The following is a 21,760-nucleotide window of genomic DNA, read 5'->3' as shown; positions in this document are numbered from 1 at the left end:
TTTCTCTCTTTGTATGGCATGGGACCCAAACATTGATCTACACATCAGCCACATGGGTTCAACCCAACCTCTGTTACATGGCTTGGCCGAGTTCACTATAGGACATAGTGAACCCCTGAGTCCATCACCATGGGCTCTTAATGGGCCCAATATTTACACTAAATGGTCATTGGGTTCAGCCACCTTATGAAAACCCAAGGACTGTGGGCAGATACAAGATTAGCCCATCAGGTATTACCCTCAATGGTCTTATACTCAACCTCTCAGACCATAATGATCAAACACTGCCTTACAAGAGAGGACCTCTCCCTCGGTTGCAAGGAACAGTGTTGCACTCTCTATTCACATGGATCCTGGGAATTAAAACCTTTTGCAAACATTTTGAAATCATAATATATATATATATATATGTATGTATATCTCTATATAAATATATTTTGCAAAAGCAAATTTCAACGGTTGAAATCAATTGCCGGCAGTTTAGGTTTCCATCAGAGAGAGTGCATCCCCGATCATTAACTTTGTCCGACAATGGGGCTGATCCTGTCACTATGATCACCCACTCAGATGAATTCTCGGACTGTCCCAACATACCCAAGTTTTGACCCCTCTAAGGATCTCATTGATTGGTATATCAAAGACAGCCCAATCCGACACCTAATGAAGTATCATTATCGAGTCTAGGGGTCAGGTGTAACATTCCAGTTTTAACCATCTATCTCCATGGTCCAGGGCAATACTAGAATTTTGGTCCGGTTCAGGGTTTCAAGAAAACCCACACTGCATGTACCTCAAGTCTCACCTTGGCAGTTGAGACAAACCACCCCAACCAAGGCACATCAGTGTCAGCTTTGGCAAGATAAATCTTCCCAGATCTATCCAATGGTTGGGAAGATTCTAAACTAACACGAGTTTCAAAAGTGTCAAGTTTAATGGTATTACACAGAAACACACCAAAACTCATGAATCAATTATGTACTTTTATTCATTTACAATAAATATCATTAAGTACATCAATCTAATTAGAGCTAAGGGCATACACTGTCTAACAACTTCCACTTGCACTTAGGTCCAATCGGGCATAAGCTAGAGTCCCATACTTTCTGCGTGTTTCTCAAACACTTTCTGTGTCAGTGGCTTAGTTAATGGGTCTGCTACATTTTCCGCTAATGCTACCTTTTGAAAATCAGGACGTTCCCTCTTCCAACTATTTCCCATAGTACATGGTACTTCCTCTCGATGTGCTTTGACTTCGAGTGGGCTCTTGGCTCCTTAGCTTGAGCAATGGCTCCATTATTGTCACACAATGGATGATGTGTTGGATGGAACTACTCCTAATTCCTGAATGAAATTCTTCATCCATACGACTTTCTTGGTTGGTTCACTTGCGGCAATGTACTCGGCCTCGGTTGTGGAATTTGCTGTGGACCCCTATTTGTTGCTTTTTCAGCTAACAGCACACGATCCTATCGTGAAGATATAACCAGATGTAGACTTTCTGTCATTTGGATCCGATTGGAAATCGGCATCAGTATACCCATGGATCTGTAGTGAACTACCATCGAATACTAGACAAAACTCTTTTGTCTTTCAAAGGTATTTTAGTATGTTTTTTCACAACGGTCCAATGCTCCTGCCTTGGGTAAGATTGGTATCTGTTTACCATACTCACTGCCTGAGAAATGTCAAAACGAGTGCACAACATGGAATACACGATGCTCCATACGACTGAGGCATAGGGAATATTTTTTATGCCCTCGATCTCCTCGGGAGTCTTGGGAGACATACCTATGGAGAGAGTGACTCCCGTGCCTAAAAGGAACATTTCCTTTCTTGGAGTTCTCCATACTGTATCTTTTGACAGTCTTGTCAATGTAAGCAGACTATGATAAACCAATTATCCTCTTCGTTCTATCTCTATAGAGCCGAAGACCCAATATGTAAGAGGCTTCTCCAAGATCTTTCATCGAGAACTGTTGTGAAAGCCACATTTTCACCGTAGTTAACATTCCTACATCATTCCCAATGAGTAGAATGCCATCTACATACAAAACCAAGAACATAACCTTTTCTCCCACTATCTTCCTGTAGACACAGGGTTCATCCGGATTTGGCTTAAAGTCAAACTGTTTGATGGTAGAGTCAAACTGGATGTTCCAACTCCTAAAATCTTGCTTAAGTCCATATATGGATCGATTGAGTTTACATACCATGTATTCCTGACCTGCAGTTATGAAACCTTGCGGTTTTGACATCCATTTGTCAAATATCGTAGTCATGGTACGCTGCTACAGGTAGCAGGATCCTAATGGGTTTAAGCTTGGCCACAGGCAAAAATGTTTCCTCATAATCGATTCCCTCTTTCTAAGTGTACCCTTTCGCCACAAGACGAGCCTTGTAGGTCTCAACTTTACCATCGATGCCCTTCTTCCTCTTATAGATCTATTTGCAACCAATTTCCTTTACCCCAAGGGGCGGATCTACTAGAGTCCAGATTCCATTGGTCTCCATTGAGTTCATCTCAGCTCTCATGGCACCTACTAACTTCAAGGACTCTATGTTCAACATAGCTTCCGAATAAGTCACGGGATGCTCCTCACTGGTCGTGGCTTCCACCAACTAACTTTCTTGGTCATAGCCATAACAAACTTGAGGCCTACAAACCCGAGTAGATCTTCTAGGTTGGTTATTTTCTGGAGCTGGTGCGACATCTCCCACTACCCCTGGGCTCTCCTCATCAAGAACAACTTCCTGATGAAGATTATCCAGGATGTAATCTTCCTCTAGGGAGTGGGCATTTTGACTGCAAAACACCTTTTGCCCTTTTGGATCATAGAACAAGTAACCTATAGAGCCTTTTGGGTAACCTACAAATAGGTAATGACTGGTCTTGGATTCCAATTTGTCAGCACTAGTTATTTTAACAAGTGCTGGACAACCCCAAATTTTCAAGTGTCTCACACTTGGTTTCTTACCGGTACATAGGTCATATGGAGTCTTAAGAACGGATTTGGTTGGAACCCAGTTCAGTACGTAAATCGCAGTCTCTAATGTGAAACCCCAAAAGGATGTAGGTAATTCTAAGTGGAAGAGAAGTGATCGGACCATATCTAACAGAGTTTGATTTCTCCTTTCTGACACATCGTTTAATTATGGTGTAGCAGGAGCTAGTTGTGATATTATCCCATTGTCTTTTAAGTAGTCCCTGAATTTGTCAGAGAGATACTCGCCACCTCGATCTGATCGAAGGGTCTTAATTTCTCTCCCTAACTGTTTCTCGACTTCTTGTCTGAATTTTTTTAACTTTTCAAAAGATTCAGACTTATGTCTCATTAGGTACACTTAACCATACCGTGAATAATCATCAGTAAATGTTATAAAATAAATGTGTTGGTTACGTGTCCTAACATTCAGGGAACCATATACATCATTATGTATAAGGCCAAGTGTTCATGTAGATCTTTTAGGCGTACCGGTAAATGGCCGCTTTGTCATCTTACCCTGAAGGCAAGGTTCACAAGTTGGAAGATCTTCTACAGTTAGAAAATCCAAAGGACCATCCTTTACCAACCTTGTGATACGATCTTTATTAATGTGGCCAAATCGGTAATGCCACAGGCACATGGAATTAACTGTATCACGAGTCATCGGGATTATATCCGACATAGTTTCGGTAATGTTTGTTTCCAGAGAATGATGGAGAACATAGAGACCGTTCTCAAGTTCTCTATCTGTGAGGAATTTTTTATTCCATTTAATAGTAATCACATTACTAAATAAGATAGAATAACCATCAATGCACAATTTTGAGATAGAAATCAAATTTCTTCTTAAATTAGGTATGAAAAGACATTTTTTAAGTACAATTGTTCCTTCTTTGAAAACTAGTTCTACAGTTCCTATGGCTGTAGCTGCATCTGTTGTAGAAGTCCCTAGGTAGAGCGTCACTTCTCCGTTACTCAGTCTTCTGCTTATCTTAAACCCTTGTAATGAGTTACACGCATGAGTCAAAGCCCCAGAGTCAATACATTAGGAAGCAGAAGTGACCAACAAATTGGTCTCTATGATAAAAGATTCGAAATTGCCTTGCTTCTTAGTCTCCAGATATTGAGGACAATTCCTCTTCCAGTGGCCAGTCAGTTTGCAAAAGTGATAGGCATCCGATGCTTTGTCCTTCTTTTGCTTTTTCGGTTTGCTAGTCTTCTTCTGAGCCTTTTTCTTTGCCCTCCTCTTCTTCTTACCTGAAACAAGCATGGCTATCGGTTTATCCTTCTTGATCAGTTCTTCAGCCCTCTGCAACATATTGTTGAGTTCTTAAAGGCTAACATTTAGCTTATTCATGTTGTAATTCATGATAAACTGATTGAAGGAGGGAGGCAACGAATTTAGGATGGCATCAACCATGGTGACATAATCTAGCCCTAACTCGAGCGCCTCTAGTTCATTAATGTATCCCATCATCTTGAGGCAATGGTCATGAACAACTTCAAGATTTTCTGACGAGTAGAACGATTCTGCTCCTTATACATTTTCCTTAGACTATCCAGGATATCCTTGGACATTTCGATCTGATCGAATTGTCTTTATATCGGATTGTTGAGGGTGGCTATAATGTAGCCCTGGGCAAGAGAATTATTTTCTTCCCATTCTTGATATTCCTTCCTATGCGCCTCAGAAGCCCTATCACCTGAATGATCCAGAACAAGGTTCTTAGCAACCTTGTCTTAGCAACCTTGTCCAATTTCTCGGACGTTAATACCAGCATAAGGTTATGATACCAGTCAACATAATTTGAGACCTTAAGTTTGTTATCATCCAACAGCTTGGCGAATTGTTCGTTTTCCATTTCTGATAAAAGGCAAGGCATATTATTAGTCCACAACCTAAATTGATTCATGTGTACCTCATAGATATGGCTTTTAATCTATGTTTCATTTTCATTTTGGGCATCTCTAGATTTCCTCCAATCTCAGTGGTGGAGACAGTTGTGTCTTTGGAAATGTGGTAAACCAAATGGGGTGCATGGAGCCAACTGTTTTAGCTGCAAAACCCCACCACCTTCTGTGAAGGATCTCATCCACCCATCTTATGAGCTTTCCCTTTCGCCTCTGTCAGACAAGGTTCATTGCCATTTTAGGTTAAACCTTTCTGTCTAGTAAGTGCTTACCCATCATATTCATGAATGCCAAGGTACCGTGAGAGGGTCTTCAATTTTAGGATATGCTTTTCCCACATTGGTCTATGACATCTCTACCCACCAATACAGTCAACCTTCATATTAATGATAGGAGGCCTTTAGAGAGTTCATCATATGAATATCCCTATCACATGCACTTATATTTTCAGGAGGGAACGAATAATTATGCCCTAATTTTATTTAGGTCAAACCAGAGTGGCTCCCATTGACTTCCATAAAGCCAGATTTAGGTGGGCCCTAAATGGCCAGGGTTCCGCACAGTTCCTCTTGGGGAGGAAGCTGATGTGGGGCCCACCACATAGGGAGATCATCCAATGATCTTAAGGACACCATGGCAATGATGTGTATTCAGCCATGGTGTGCGAAAGAGTCACTATCGAATCAGCATGGGCCAAGTGCTTATGGCCCATGGATGTAGCATATCACACATCCATACATCACATGCATGAAATCCATAATTGATCTAATCAATCAAATAACTGTAAAACCCATTAATAGAGCCCATTTAATTCCATAATATTATCAATTAATATTATCTAGGTATATGGGCTGAACTGCAAAGAGCAGTTCGACTCGTATAGCAATTACATTGAATTGGGTTAAAGCAGTTTTAACAGATTAAAATTGGGTTTTACAGATGTGAGCCGAATTGGACCTTGCAGCTAACCATCAATTCCTCGGCCCATGAAGGAAATTTTAGGGCTGAGAACAGCCCCTATCGAACCACAGATTCGGTCCAACCATTTTGGTCCAATCTGGTTCGAATGGGTCTAGGGTTTGATGTTTAATTCAAGATTTAATTCAAGAAGATGATCTGAAATTAAACAACTGATAGATGACATTCAAGAATCAGTAATCAAACAAGAAGGGGGCTGTTCGTAAGGCTGCAACCTTGCAAAACAAGAAATTAGTTCGCAGATTGCAGTTTCCATTACTACAATTCACAATTCACAGATCGCAGATTTCTTATCTATGCAAGTATTCTCCTCCATGCAAACCAGCATTGTTTTCCATGAAATAAAATAGAAAAAACCTAATTTTCCTATTAATATTACATCATAATCAAATCCTATACATCCCGTCTAAAAATAAAAAAAAAATTATTTACAGACCAAGAACGAATAGAATAAATCAGCAGGTGCGCAGATTTCTTGCGCCAAAAAAAGAATTCATATCCACCATACGAACAACCCAAAATCCAAGAAATATAAATAGAACTTTTCTAAATATAAGTCAGATTAATAAAGAATTTAATTTCAGATCATTCGCCCAAAACTGGGAACCGATTTCCCAGAAAAATCGCTAACTTCACAAGTCGGGTAGAACTCTTTCTGTCCATTTGTGCAGATTCAGATCTAGTTTAATTTGGTTCAAGATTTGAACCATGGCTCTGATACCACTGAAGGGATATGAGATCCATGACATGGATGGCTGAACCCTGCAGGAAGGTAGGGCAAATTTTCAAAAATTTCTCTCTCCCATCTGGGAATCGCATTCCCTATTTTAGAAAACTGCATTTTCAAGGATTAATCTTGAACCAAACTGGACCAGATCTGAAACCAAAAGGGAGGAGAGGGAAATACCTAATACGAAGTAACAGTAACTCCCAATGAAGGTGTTCACGCCTAAGGAGAAAACCAAAACCCGCTTCCATTGAAGATGACATAGTGTGTGGTGAAGCAGGATCAGTAGGACGGCTCTTCAACAAGAACCGAATTCTTCGGCAAGAATGGGGTAGAGGGCTGGTGATCACAACTTCAGATTGTTTCTTCTACCAAGAAGCAGTATCAAGAATAACTCTTGATCACTCCCACAAGTGGAGATCGATCTGGATAGGGGCGACAAGAACAGGGAAAAACTCTACAGATTGTTGTGATGTGTAACTGTGGAATTCGCCCCCTCTATTTATAGCCTTCTCAGGATCAACCTCCTAATCTAATTAGGAGAGAGTTCCTTAATCCAAATCTGATATTTGTATCTGGACTTTTAAATGGAAGAGACTTATCTTATCCTTTAGCTAATCCTAGTCAGATTATAAATCCTATCTTGCCTCCTTTTAATTATCTGACCTAAGCCCAGTTTGAATTGGGCTTTAGGCCAATTAAGTTTATGTGCTCACTTAACCTCTTAACCTACTACCTAGTTGGATCTCTTTGTATGGCATGGGACCCAAACATTGATCTACATATCAGCCACATGGGTTCAACCTAGCCTCTATTACAAGGCTTGGCCGAATTCACTGTAGGACACAGTGAACCCTTGAGTCCATCACCATGGACTCTTAATGGGCCCAACATTTACACTAAATGGTCCTTGGGTCCAGCCACCTTATGAAAACCCAAGGACTGTGGGCAGATGCATGATTAGCCCATCATGTATTACCCTTAATGGTCTTATACTCAACCTCTCAATCCATAATGATCAAACACTGTCCGACAAGAGAGGACCTCTCCCTCGGCTGGAAGGAACAATGCTACACTCTCTACTTACATGGATCCCAGGAATTAAAACATTTTTCAAACATTTTAAAATCATAATATATATATATATATATATATATATATATATATATATATATATATATATATATATATATATGTATGTATGTATGTATATCTCTATATAAATATATTTTGCAAAAGCAAATTTCAATGAAATTTGTCCGATAATGGCGGTGATCTTGTCACTATGATCACCCACTCAGATGAATTATCGGACTGTCCCAACATACCCATGTTTTGACCCCCTCTAAGGATCTCACTGATTGGTGTATCAAAGATAGTCCAATCGGACACCTAGTGAAGTGCCATAATCGAGTTTAGGGGTCAGGTGTAACATTTCAGTTTTAACCATATATCTCCAAGGTCCAGGGCAATAGTGGAATTTTGGTCCATTTCAGGGTTTGAAGAAAACCCACACTGCATGTACCTCAGGTCTCACCCTAGCAGCTGAGACAAGCCACCCAACCAACTTGGCGGCACATCAGTGCCAGCCTTGGCAGGATAAATCTCCCCAGATCTATCCAACAGCTGTGAAGATTCTAAATTAACACGAGTCTCATAAGTGTCCTGTTTAAGGGTATTACACAGAAACACAACAAAACACATGAATCAAATATATACTTTTATTCATTTACAATAAATGTCATTAAGTACATCAATCTGATTGGAGCTAAGGATATACACTGTCTAACACTCACAACACACAACATTCACTCTTTTTTAGTTGTTCCATTTTTTTACTTGGACAATTTTGATTGAATTTATTGATGTTTCTACTTTGATGCCGCATTCCCACAAGGAGTTGTACATCTCTTTTCTATTTGCAAAAGAATATAATGTTCACCTTGCCATTCTCAATGTTGTATAAGTGATTAATAGAGTACAATTAATAATTAAATGAGGGAATACTTTAATTTTTTACTTTATTAGTTATTAACAATACTAAATTATATTTTAATGGCTATGTTTATTTGGGATGCTAATAGCGTCACCAATTACTTTGGTTTACTATATTGTTCTTGTATTATGAGAAATTGTTGAGATAGAAGTAAACACTTTTCATATAGAAATTAAATATATATAGGAAAAAGAAGATCTGGGTTTGCGATACAAGTGATGAGAGTTGGCACAAGTCAGTCATTTAGGGAGGTCAATTGTTTGGGAAATGAAGACCTTCATAATGTATGTTTCTATTCCCAAGTTTTAATTTGATGCCTCTCGCTAGTCTCCTATTCAACTTTTAAAACAAAGCTAAGAAGACAAACCTCCCTAAAACAAAGCTAATTCGAGTCAAAATACTCTTGTCCCGAGCTGAGAAAATGAAGGAAAAGGAGAGTTAGTCAAACTATGTACTACATAGATGGAATAAAATTGAGGAAATGAGGATGGGCTGATTGGGTGGTAGATTGTATGTTTTTTAATTTTGTTTTATTTTCTCCAGCTTCTTATCTATGTGTTCAAAGTTAAAACTTTCATCTTCACCCTTTAAAACTAAACCGAACCTAACGAGAGGAATATAGGGAGGAAGAACCAAAGAAAGAAAAGAAATAAAGTGAAAAACGAAGAAAGGGGGGGGGGTGAAATTGATGTTCTGGGTTTAGTTAAAGAGAAAGATGTAAAAGAAAAGTGAATGAGAAAGAAATAATTTTATTGTATTTAGGCGTTGACCCATATAGTTGCTTGTACATTTACGCATAAAAGAATAGTGAGAAAATAAAAAGAAATAAACATGGTGTTACGAGATTATAGGTTATGAAATTATAGGCTGTAATTATGGAGTATTACCCAATTAGGAATAACTTGATTATAGGAATTAGATTTTCTTCCTATTTTAGTATCTACAAGGCTGTATATATATGTACTATTTTCTCAGTTGTAAAGACATTAATTTCTTCCAATTCTTGTTCTATCACATGGTATCAGAGCTGAAGACACCAATTCCAGTCTGAAATTAATTTATGGTTTTCTTCCCGTTGCTGCCCAAGTGAGCAGCTTTGAATTCTTTACGTTGCCCAAGTGAGCAGCAGCTGTGATCTCTAGGTCACCCATTCCGAGTGACATCTGCATCTCACTGCCCCTACCAGTGGAAGCGGAATCCCCAGATCGGCCTACCCACCAAGTCGCATCGCCGGAAACCCAACGAGTGAGCCACACACGCTGCCACCAGTTTCTGCCCCTCCGTCACGCGCCGGAGCGTGGAGGCACGTGTGATGGACCCACCTTCACCGGTCTCTTTTCCGACGATCGCCTCAGCCTCGGTGTTACTTCTGTGGTGTTTGTTTGCCCATCAGGAAAGTCTTTTCTGTTCTTTTTATATAATTGATATTTCGGTGCTGCCAGTTGTGATTTCTTGTTGTTTGGGTGTTGCATCTACTACCGATTCTGTTTAAGTGTGTTTTATTGGTTTTGCTGGTTGTCAAAAGTCTATTTTCTTGTGTTTATGATGGCAGTTGAACAGAAAAACTTGGCTATGCCTAGTGTTATTCCCATTCTGTCTAAAATCACTGAACAAAACTAAATAGAACTAATTATTTAGATTGGAGTAAGACAGTTCGTTTGTATTTACGGAGTATCTCTAAGGACAACCATCTAACTAAGGACCCTCCTACTGATGAGACTCGTACTGAATGGCTAAGAGTTGATGCTCAATTGTTTTTGCAAATCCGTAATTCTATTGAAAATGAGTACGTCGGTCATGTCTCTCCCTGTGAGTTTGTAAAAGAACTAATGGAATATTTGGCTTTTCTGTTCTCTGGTAAAGAAAATATTTCCCGTATTTTTTATGTTTGCAAGGCATTCTACCGGGTTGAACAACAGGATCAGTCTCTTCAGACCTATTTCATGAATTTCAAACGCACTTATGAGGAATTGAACGCCTTGTAACCTTTCAGTACTGATATCAAAGTTCAGCAGACTCAATGTGAATAGATGGCTATTATGAGTTTTCTGGCTGGCCTTAATCCTCAATTTGATGGTGCTAAGTCACAGATTCTGTCTAATCCTGAGATTACCTCTTTAAAGGAGGTCTTTACTAGGATCCTTCGTACAAATACTAGTTCCCATACCTCACCTGTACAACAACCTAGTGCACTTGTCAGTCAGAATAGTGGATCAACTGGCCGGTCTCGTTCTCAGAATAGTTGTAGAGGTGGCAATAATAGTGGTCGGAATGCTGGAACTCGGGACACAGGGGGAGTAGTTTGCTACTATTATCATGAACCAGGTCACACTAAAAGGACTTGCCTGAAATTGCTAAAGAAAAACCAGAAGTCTTCTGGGTCTCAGTCAGTTCATGTTGTAACTACGAGTGATGCTCCTCATCCATCGTCAGATAAGACCATTACAATTTCTGAAGATGAGTATGCGAAATTTACCTAGTATCAAGAGGCATTAAAGAACTTCTCTCAGTCCATCACTGCGCTTGCTGAGTTAAGTAAAACCAATACATGTCTTCCTTCTTCTTCCTCTCAGTGGGTCATTGATTCTGGTGCAACAGATTATATGACAGGTATTCCTAGTCTCTTTTCCACTTTCCAATCACACACTTTTCCTTCTTCAGTCACCTTAGCAGATGGTTCTATTTCTTCTGTCCTTGGTTCTAGCACTATCAATCCCACACCAACACTTTCTTTGTCATCCGTATTGAGTTTACCAAAATTTTCTTTTAATTTGGTATCTATTAGAAAACTCACTCGTACTCTTAACTGTTGTATCTCATTCTTTCCTGATCATTGTCTATTTCAGGATCTTATGACGAAGAAGACTATTGGTAAAGGACGAGAATCAGGAGATCTGTACATTTTGGATACCCAGGAACCCCAGACCATTGCTTGTTCCAGTACTTTATCTCCTTTTGAAGCTCATTGTCGGTTGGGGCATCCATCTTTACCTTTGTTAAAGAAGTTATGTCCTCAGTTTCATGATGTATCTTCTGTAGATTGTGAGTCTTGTCAGTTTGCAAAACATCATCATCTATCGTCTGTTTCTCGAGTTAATAAAAGGGCTAGTCATGCTTTTGAGTTAGTACATTCAGATGTTTGGTGACCCTGTCCCATTATGTCTAAGACTGGATTTCGATATTTTGTTACCTTTGCGGATGATTTTTCTCGTTTGACTTGGCTTTATTTAATGAAATCTTGTTCTAAGTTGCTTTTACATTTTAAAACTTTTTGTGCTGAAATAAAAACCCAGTTTGATGTGTCTGTACAAACATTGCGAAGTGATAATGCCAAAGAATATTTCTCTGATTCCTTTCAGACCTACATGGCTCAGAATGGAATACTCCATCAATCATCTTGTGTTGATACTCCATCTCAAAATGGAGTGGCTGAGAGAAAAAATAGACATCTTCTTGAAACTGCCAGGGCTCTTTTATTTCAAACACATGTTCCTAAACAGCTTTGGGCTGATGTTGTTTCTACAACATGTTTTTTGATTAATCACATGCCCTCCACTGTTCTAAATGATTATATTCCTTATAAGATTGTTTCCTAATAAATCTGTGTTTCCTATTGAACCTCGTATCTTTGGATGTTCTTGTTTTGTTCGTGATGTTTGTCTGCAGGTTTCCAAATTGGACCCCAAGTCATTAAAATGTGTCTTCTTGGGATACTCTCATCTCCAAAAAGGGTATAGGTGTTTTTCTCCTCTCTTGAACAGGTATCTTGTGTCAGCTGATGTTATACTCCATGAACATCTTCCTTTCTTTACCGCTCCATCTACACCTATGTGTCCACAAGAGAATGATGATCTACTCATATCACCGGTCCAGACTCTAGTGTTGTTCCAATACCACCACCACCACCTTCTCAACCAAAACCACCTATTAGTCAAGTATATTCTCGATGACCTAATCCTCCTATAACAAGTCCGACACCGGTCTCTTCTTCGTCATCGGATTCAATGCCTAGTGACATTGATCTACCTATTGCTCTTCGGAAAGGTAAACATCAGTGTACTTATCCAATTTTCTCTTATGTTACCTATGATCGTTTGTCCTCTACTTCTTGTTCGTTTGTTGCCTCTCTTGATTCTGTAGGGATTCCCAAATCTATTCACCAGGCCTTATCCCATCCTGGGTGGCGTGATGCCATGCTTGAGGAAATGAATGCCTTGACTGAGAATGGTACTTGGGATCTGGTCGATTTACCTGCTGGCAAGAAAGCGGTTGGATGCAAGTGGGTCTTTGCAGTCAAATTTAATTCTGATGGATCAGTGGCTCGCTTGGTGGCCAAAGGCTATGCACGGACATATGAAGTGGACTATTCTGATACTTTCTCCCCTGTGGCAAAATTGACTTCAGTTCGATTATTTATTTCTCTGGCAGCTACATATGATTGGCCACTTTACCAGCTTGATATTAAAAATTCTTTCCTGCATGGAGATCTCTAGGAGGAGATTTATATGGAGCAACCACCTGGGTTTGTTGCTCAGGGGGAGTCTGGGAAAGTTTGTCGTCTTCAAAAATCGCTGTATGGACTAAAACAGAGTCCTCGAGCTTGGTTTGGAAACTTCGTCATGCAATAGAGAGGTTTGGGATGAGGAAGAGCAAATCTGACCATACTGTTTTCTATAAGCAGTCCACATTTGGCATCATTCTACTTATTGTATATGTAGATGATATTGTTATCACTGGGAGTGACACGCAAGGAATCTCATCCTTGAAATCCTTCTTGCAGAGCTAGTTCAATACTAAAGATTTGGGACACCTAAAGTACTTCTTGGGGATTGAGGAAGTATGTTTTGGACCTGTTAACAGAAACCGGGAAATTGGGAGTCAAACCATGCAGTACTCCAATGCTTCATAACCAGCAATTCACAAAGGATGGAGATGCTTTTGATGATCGTAAACGATATAGAAGATTAGTTGGAAAGTTGAACTATTTCATAGTGACTCGTCCTGACATTGCTTACTCAGTTAGTATTGTAAGTCAATTTATGTCATCTCCTACAGTGCATCATGGTCACAATAATATTGAGTGTTTTTCTGATGCGGACTGGGTGAGTTCCAAGATTGATTGAAGGTCCACTACTGGCTATTGTGTTTTTGTTGGTGGTAATCTAGTTTAGTGGAAGAGTAAGAAGCAAAATGTGGTGTCGCGATCTAGTGCAGAATCTGAGTATAGAGCAATGGCACAAGCTTCGTGTGAGGTTATGTGGGTTTCTCAACTCTTAACTGAGGTTGGTCTTAAAGTCTCAGTTCCAACGAAGCTATGGTGCGATAATCAAGCTGTGATTCATATTGCTTTGAATCCAGTTTTTCATGAACGAACTAAACATATTGAGATAGACTATCATTTCATTCGTGAGAAAATTCAACAAAAATTGATCTCTACAGCATATGTGAAGACTGGAGAGCTATTAGGAGATATCCTTACAAAAGCTCTTAATGGAGCTCGGGTTTCTTATATTTGTAACAAGCTTGGCATGATTGACATCTATGCTCCATCTTGAGGGGGAGTGTTACGAGATTATAGGTTACGAAATTATAGGCTATAATTATGGAGTATTAGCCCAATTAGGAATAGCTTGATTGTAGGAATTAGATTTTCTTCCTATTTTAGTATCTACAAGGCTGTATATATATATACTATTTTCTCAGTTGTAAAGACATCAATTTCTTCCAATTCTTGTTCTATCACACATGGAAAGAAAATAATAAGGCAATTGCCTATTCACAACATTTCCTAAACTAAGAGTTGCCTCTCTTGGAGATTTTCAAACTTAGAGAGCTTTCTTTCTTGGAAATTGCCAATGTTGGAGTTTCGTTCTTTATGTTTATCAATCCATAACTTTCCTCAATACACCCCTCAAACGAAAATAGGCTGGAAGCACATGAAGCTAGCTAGCTAGGACCTCATGTAATCAAACCGATGAGAAGAGAGGGGTTTTCTAAACACATATGCAATTTGATCCTTAGTAGGAATATATTTCCTAATAAGAGATTTTTGGAGAATTAAATATATAAAAAATTGAAAGTCTACATCAATGTGTTTGGTATGAGCATGAACAATTGGATGAGTAGCAAGATATGTGGCATTGTCATTATCACAGTAGAGAGTTAGAGGAGAAGATGGAGAAACCCTTAGATCATGTAGAAGAGACTACAACCAAAGTAATTCAGTAGTGGTGTGAGCCAAGGACCAAAATATGGCCTCCGTGTTGGAACGAGCAATAGTAGGTTGCTTCTTAGCACTTCTAGAGATAAAGTGAGAGTCAACAAAAATTCCACAACCACTAGTAGAACGTCGGTCATCAGGGCAGCCAGCCCAACCAATATTAGAATAGGCCATAAGAGAACTAGAGGAGAGTGCATAAGAAAGAGTCCATAATCAAGAATACCCTTAAGATAATGAAGAATTTGTTTGACAACTAACCAATGTTCATCAATCAGAATCTAAAGAAATTGACATGTTTTATTAACAGTAAAAGTGGCATCTGGCCTAGTCAAAGTGACTTACTACAATGCACCAACAATAATGCATTATTGTGTAGGATCAGAGATAGGCTCTCCTTGAAATTTGGATAGCCGAGAACTAGACGCCCTTGTAGAAAATAGTGGCTTTGAAGCTAATAGATTGATCTTATACAAGAGATTAAGAATCATTGTTGAGAGTGGAATAAGCTAGTGAGGTCATGATTAGCTTCTACGCCAAGTAATGAAGAGGGCCAGGATCCTTAAAAAAAACTATGAGACAATTTTGTGATAAGTTAAGAAATATGTGAAGCAAAAGAATCAATAATAATAATATCATCAATATCGACTAAAATGTAGAGATAAATATTAGACTTGTGATAGATAAAGAGTGAAGGATCACATTGTTAACTCTGGAAACCAAGTTTGTGCAAACGACCACTCAATCTAGAGAATCATGCTCATGGGGCCTGCTGAATCCTATAGAGAGTTTTATGCAATTTGCAAATGTAATGAGGATAATATTGATCATCAAAACCATGTGGTTGACACATATATATGTTTTTAGTAACAAAACCATTCAAGAAAGCATTATGCACATCCAGTTGTTTGATATCCTAGCCACATGAAGTAGCAAGAGAAAGAATTGTATGAATAGCGGCCGGTATCATTAAAGTCAATACCAAGAATCTATGAAAAACCTTGGGCAACTAAACTATCTGTATACCCCTAAATCAAACCATAATGTTTCCTCTTGATTTTGTAAACCCATTTCCAACCTACAACATTCATAGTGTGTAGGGAACCAGTTGCCACATGCCATTTTGGATGAGGGCATGAAATTCGGAGGCCATAGCCGAATACCAATGAGGTGATTTAGCAGCTTGATAGTATGAGGAAGGCTCGTCTTCACCGGGATTGCTATCAGTTAAGAGAGCTGCTAGTATAGGATAACGAGAGCAAGAGGTCATTGATTAAGTAATCATGCATGGAGTGAGTCTGTTTAGCCAGTGGAGGAACTATAGGGTAGCATCAAGAATCTCTTGTACCAGCCTTGTATGTTGTATAGGAACCTGTTGAGAAGCATCAGAAGAGCTAGGATCATGAGTAGAGGATGTAGAGAAATCAATTGGAATAGAGTTAATAGCATGTGGTAAGGCTGGATTAGCATAATTATGAGAAGGAGGTGACATTTACTGTGAAGAAACCACCTCTAAAACTGGTGGTAATACAACGACTTCATCCCGTATAGAAATAGGTGTTGCTGAGTTCTGTGAAATGCTTGGAAATTGGTGTTCATCAAAGACAACATGATGGGCAATAATCTCTTGAGATGTATCTAGATTAAAACAACGATATCGACCCTTTATGCTTGGAACTATATTGAACAAATATACAAGTAGTGGAATGATAGTCCATCTTATGTTTGTTGTAGGGTTGAATCAAAGGATAACAAACACAACCAAAACTACGTAGAATAGAATAATATAGAACTTGACCAAACAACTTCTCACAAGGGGAGAGATTACCTAGCCTTGGTGTTGGTAACTGGTTAATAAGACAAACTGTTGCCTCTACTACTTCAGCTTTGAAGGATTTGGGGAGAGAGGAGGATGCCGATAAACAAAAAATGTGGACCTAATAACATGTCAATGCTTTCATTCAATAAAATTGATGATGCACATTTTGGTAGCTCTCAGCTGGCAGGTGACTCGGATGCCTGGCTGAATAATCCCTACCTGGAATGTGGTTATGATGCTTAACTGAATGGTTCCTACCTAGAAGATGGCTTAGATGCCTAGCCAAATGGTGATGAATTGGAGAGGTGGCTCTGATGCCTAGCTGAATGGTGACGAGCTAGAGAGGTGACTCTGATGCCTAACTGAGTGGTGACGAGCTGAAGAAGTGGCTCTGATGTCTAGTTGAATGGTGACTCTGATGCCTAGCCGAATGGTGATGAGCTGAAGAAGTGGCTCTGATGTCTAGTTGAATGGTGATGAGCTGAATGGTGACTTTGATGCCTAGCCGAATGGTGAGGAGCTGAAGAAGTGGCTCTGATGTCTAGATGAATGGTGACGAGCTAGAGAGGTGGCTCTGATGCGACCTACAAGGAAACAATGTCAGAGTGTCCGGGTTAATTTACTCGGGGTGGGCACTTTGATGGTTAAGTTAGTGAATCATAGATTTTAAGATAGTTAAATGTGAGAGAGCTGGAGAGCTACGAGAACTAAAATTGCACATTTACTTGGGTCTCAGGGGTTGATGCCCTTATATAATTGGGCTGCCATGGGTCTCGCGAAACACTCCTGGAATCCTCAGCCCACGATGTAGGGGTCCGTTCTGCTTTGGAAGGAGGATAATGTGCCAAATAATAAGTCTTGTCGTTTCCCTCCGATTTGGGTGGGATGAGGATAAGGCCTACAGTTACGCGTTGTGATCCTGAAAGGTTCAGAGACAACTGGCAAGCTTCTAGAGAGGTAGGTTGCCAGGTCGGCAATAGGGGTAGATCGCCAGGTCACTAGGTCGGCAGCAAAAGTAGGTTGCCTGGTCGGCGGTAGAGGCAGGTTGCCAGGTTGGCAATAGAAGTAGGTCACCAGGTCGGCAATAGAAGTAGGTCGCTAGGTAGGCGACAGAGGCAGGTCACCAGCAAGGACCCCATTTTGGCTAAGGCAAATTGTCACCTAGGCAAATTGTCGCCATGTGTCATGATGTCAGTGGAGGGCCAAATCTACCCTCATCAAGAACCATTATGTTCATGTTTATGGAGACATCTCACATGATGGATAATTCCTTTACTGTCATTGGATTCACCTAAGCAAACTTATTAGATGTCATGTTTGGTTCCTTTTGGTTTTTTAGATTTTCAATTGACAAAATATATAAAATGAAGAAAAACAAAAAATGTTCAAGCATCTGCACCTTCCCCATCTTAGGTGATAGTTTGACACACACTCAAATCTCTATGCCTTTTCTCTATCTTGGATGGATTGCAAATGATTCTTTTTTCTCTAATTTGGCAATTCCTCCCTACAAGGAAATCTATATCCGTTGCCTATACGTCCAAACATAATTCAATGAGTTCTCGTGACGAAGGGGGACAAAGGAAATGAAAGGCCTTCTGGTTGGACATGGCACAACACCAGCGAGATTGAAGAGAATGGGCTCCTTGATTTTATTTTCTGCGTAGACTCATTTATTTTATTTTTGTGTTCTTTAATCTTTGTTCATAATCCATTGTTGTTACTTATTAGTATGGTGATAGAGAATATCTCTTGTGAGAGTGGGAAAGACTAAAGAGAATGAGGTTTATTGGTTCCCCAACATAAGAAGTGATGTAGCACAATCCGGTCACTCCTAGCTGGCGCTCGCGTGGCTCCTGAGATGTACCTGAAACGAGAAGAAGGAGGAAGAACTCCCGGGGGGTTTCTCAGCGGGAATGCTCTGATGCTTAAGTTAGTACTGTGTGCAAGAAGCTAGAAGAGAGTGAACACTAAGAGTGCAGGTTGCGCTAGCTATTCCAGATACCTTGTTCCTTGAGGATAAGCTCCTTATAGCTGAATTCCATTGCTCCAGGCCCTCTGACTTCTGACAGGGCAGGTATAACCACCACTGTCAGTCTGCCACAGCCGTTACAGGTAGGACTGAGGTGGCACGCGCGGGGCCGTCATGCAGGGTACGTGTTTGTCAGGTGTGGGACGCCTTTCTAAAGGTGGCAAGCGCGGCGAGGGGACATGCCTGCAATTCGCAGGTTTGTCGGGTACAGCGGTCGGGCAGAAAGCCCTCCTATGGTATACCGAGCTGTTCTCCTGTGAATTTCCCTGAGCTGGGCTGTCCTTTGAGTGACGGGCTGCCTACAGCCGGTTGTGCCGAGCTAGCCGACCCAAGGTCTTTGTGCCTCGGGGCGTCCGAAGAAGAATCAGTGCGTTCTTGCGTGGGAGTGGCCCGAGGTCCATTGGGAGGAGCTCGGGTCTCAAAAGGGGTTAGGGTGCCCCAAACTCGGGACCCCCCGAAGTGCCTTAACCCCGGGGAGGAGGTGCGGGCGAGGCAGCTTTCGGCGAGTAGTTTACCTGCTGAGTTGCCGTGTTGAACTCGGTGGGACCTTCCCACCGAGTTGTGCTTACGTCCATTGTGCTGTCATGCCGAGTCACTGTTTGAGCTAGGTCACGCCTACGTGTACCTGAGCTATGAGGTCGGGCCAAATCTCCCTCCATCAATTGCCCTCCACTCCCTGCGCTGGCGGCGGTGACCCAACTCGGGGAGGTCATGATGCGCTGGGTGGATTTGGCGTCAGTGTTTTGTGCTGCGTTGTCGCGCGTTCCATCCAGCCGTACCAGTCTAGTGCCTGGCTTGACCAAAAAGGGATTTGAGTCATGTCCGGGTTACGTGCGGACTTCACGCGACTCAGACTTCGCGGACGTAAAAAACGCGCTAAATCGTTTTCGCCTCGAAGAACCCGCAGTTGCGGATATAAATAGGGGGTCCCCTGGCCATTTTCTTCGCCACAAAGCTTTCATCGTTAGCGTTTGAGCTCGCGCCAGGGGTTTCTTAGCTCGGGTCCTCCAGTTTGTTCTGTTCTTCCAGTCCGGTTGCGTTTCCTCGGTGAGTCCTCCCGAGCTCCCTTTTCCCTTCTAGTTCGCTTCTTTCTATTAGTCCGATATGTCATCTAGTGTAGACAGTCTCATCGATGAGCCCGAGGTAGGTACCTCGGCTCGGGATGTCCCCTTTGCTACCCAGCCATCCGAAGTATGGGTGGCTTCGGGTCATCTGGCGTCTACCTCCCATCGAGGTTGGCAACCAGATCAGTTCGGGCCCTCCATAATGACCTCGGAGAGGCTTCAGGACCTCATACAGAGGTTCCGCCTCCCTGCCGAGTACTCATATAGGCTTCCCACCGGCAACTTCCCATGGGAGCACGGTTCCAATGAGATCGTGATCTTCAGGGAGCAACTGATAGCCGGGCTCAGTCTTCCACTTCACCCTTTAATTGTTGAGGTGTTGGTACACTTTAACATTACCCTGAACCCTTTAATCGTTCCCTTTCCATAGATTTAGATGTTCTTAGTACGATCTTGGCTATAAAGAAGAGCGCTTCGGGCGCTCTCCCCGGGCATAGGCGGTCTTACTACCTGTCCCCCCGCTCGGGTTTTAAACTCATGCACAAGCTCCCGAGTAAAGTCCCAGCTTGGAAGCGGGACTACTTCGTAGTTCGGAGCAGCACAGGTGGCCCTTTCCCACCGATTGGAGGATAGCCGTTCAAGACCCTAGTGTCATCCTGGACGGGAAGACCAAGAAGGAGCTCCAGTCACTGGCAAAGCTCGGGTTGCATTATAAAGACTTCACTTCTGAGGAGAAGCTCGTCCGGGCGGGCTTGAGTCTGGGTAGGTGTTTTTTTTTTCACTTCGGCTTTTTTGCTCATATATTAGCTTCGGGTTACTGATGTCGTATTTCACCGCAGGTCCCATGGAGGTGGAAAAGATAGACAACCAGAAGCTCTTCCACCAGATGAAGAGGAAGAAGCGCATGGCGAAGAAGGCGCGCATTGGCAGCCGCGCCCGTCATAGACTTGGAAGAGGGGGTTGTGCCTAAGGGGCCCGAGGTGACGGCGGAACCTGCCGTTAAGCCCACCGAGCCTGTTGCCAAGCCCACCCGACTTGCCAGAGAAAGCGTTGCCGAGGCCAACGCTGCTGCTGCTTGGGCTCACCCTGCTGACGCTACTGCCGAGACCTCTGAGAGTTCCACTCACGATGTGGAGATGACGGCTTCCAGCTCAGAGGGTCAGGGGAGCCAAACCGTCCTGAACCCCCAGTGTAGCCTGAAGAAGAGTAAGCTGGTTGCATACTCGGGGGAGGTCAGCGAGTGGGCCGAACTCACTCCTGGTCAGCTCGGCGCCCGAGCCACCACTCATACTATGGTGGTGAGTCCCCCTCGTTTTTTCCTTTTCCTTTTTTTTTTTTGGTGGTCTCCCTCTTAACTGGTTCTCCTTTTTGTAGGTGAACTCCGCCATTCGTGCCTTGACCCTCCAATCAGATCGACATTTGAGGCAGGCTCTAGAGGCTGAGAAATCGTCTCGCGCAGCCCATACTGAGTTGAGGGCAGCTCGTTGTCAGGTTCACCGCTTGGAGAGTGATGCCTTGGCTCAAAAGAGTTTTGTCGAGGTGTTAATGTCAGAGAAGGGGGAGCTGGCTCGAGATAAAGACAAGTTGAGGGCTGAAGTGAACGGTCTCAAGGTCGGTCAGGAGGCCTTAGGGCTCGAGATGAGTAGCCTCAAGGCTGAGCAGGATGCTCTGAGGCTCGAGGTACAAGACCTCAAAGACGCGAAGGGGAAACTGGAGCATGAAGTGGGGTACCTCTAGGAGGACATAAGGGAGAAGATTGCAATCTTTGAGGGTGCTCTCGAGGAGGCCAAGGCCCAGGCCATCATTGACTACGTCAACTCTTCGAGATTCGACGATGTGATCACGAAGGCCTACCGTAAGGGCTTCAAGCTCAGTCGGTGGCTGATCAGGCACCTCTACCCCGAGCTAGACACGAGTGCCATTACTACTTCGCGGATTACTGACGACATCGTGCGTCAGTCAAAAGACGACCCCGATTCTGAGGATGAAGGTCCCAAAGATGGAGCAGAGGATGCCGGTCCAGACACTGTCT

At 41.9% G+C, this 21,760-nt stretch overlaps 1 protein-coding gene across 1 annotated transcript; it reads left to right on the top strand.

Annotated features, from left to right (window-relative positions):
- The first annotated feature begins 10,626 nt into the window (after positions 1 to 10,626).
- LOC148790357 (uncharacterized) lies at positions 10,627 to 21,465 on the top strand. The gene is made up of 9 exons (XM_088892272.1): positions 10,627 to 10,995; positions 11,077 to 11,206; positions 11,258 to 11,337; positions 11,443 to 11,638; positions 12,737 to 12,984; positions 13,090 to 13,169; positions 13,488 to 13,623; positions 13,768 to 14,097; positions 21,103 to 21,465. The coding sequence occupies exons 1-9, from the start codon at positions 10,627 to 10,629 to the stop codon at positions 21,463 to 21,465; spliced, it is 1,932 nt and encodes a 643-aa protein (XP_088748398.1).
- Positions 21,466 to 21,760: the final 295 nt, after the last annotated feature.

This window comes from Nelumbo nucifera, chromosome 7, assembly GCF_055504915.1.
Source record: "Nelumbo nucifera cultivar China Antique chromosome 7, China Antique-T2T, whole genome shotgun sequence".
NCBI classification, from domain to species: Eukaryota; Viridiplantae; Streptophyta; class Magnoliopsida; order Proteales; family Nelumbonaceae; genus Nelumbo; species Nelumbo nucifera.
This window is presented reverse-complemented; position numbering and strand designations above follow the sequence as displayed.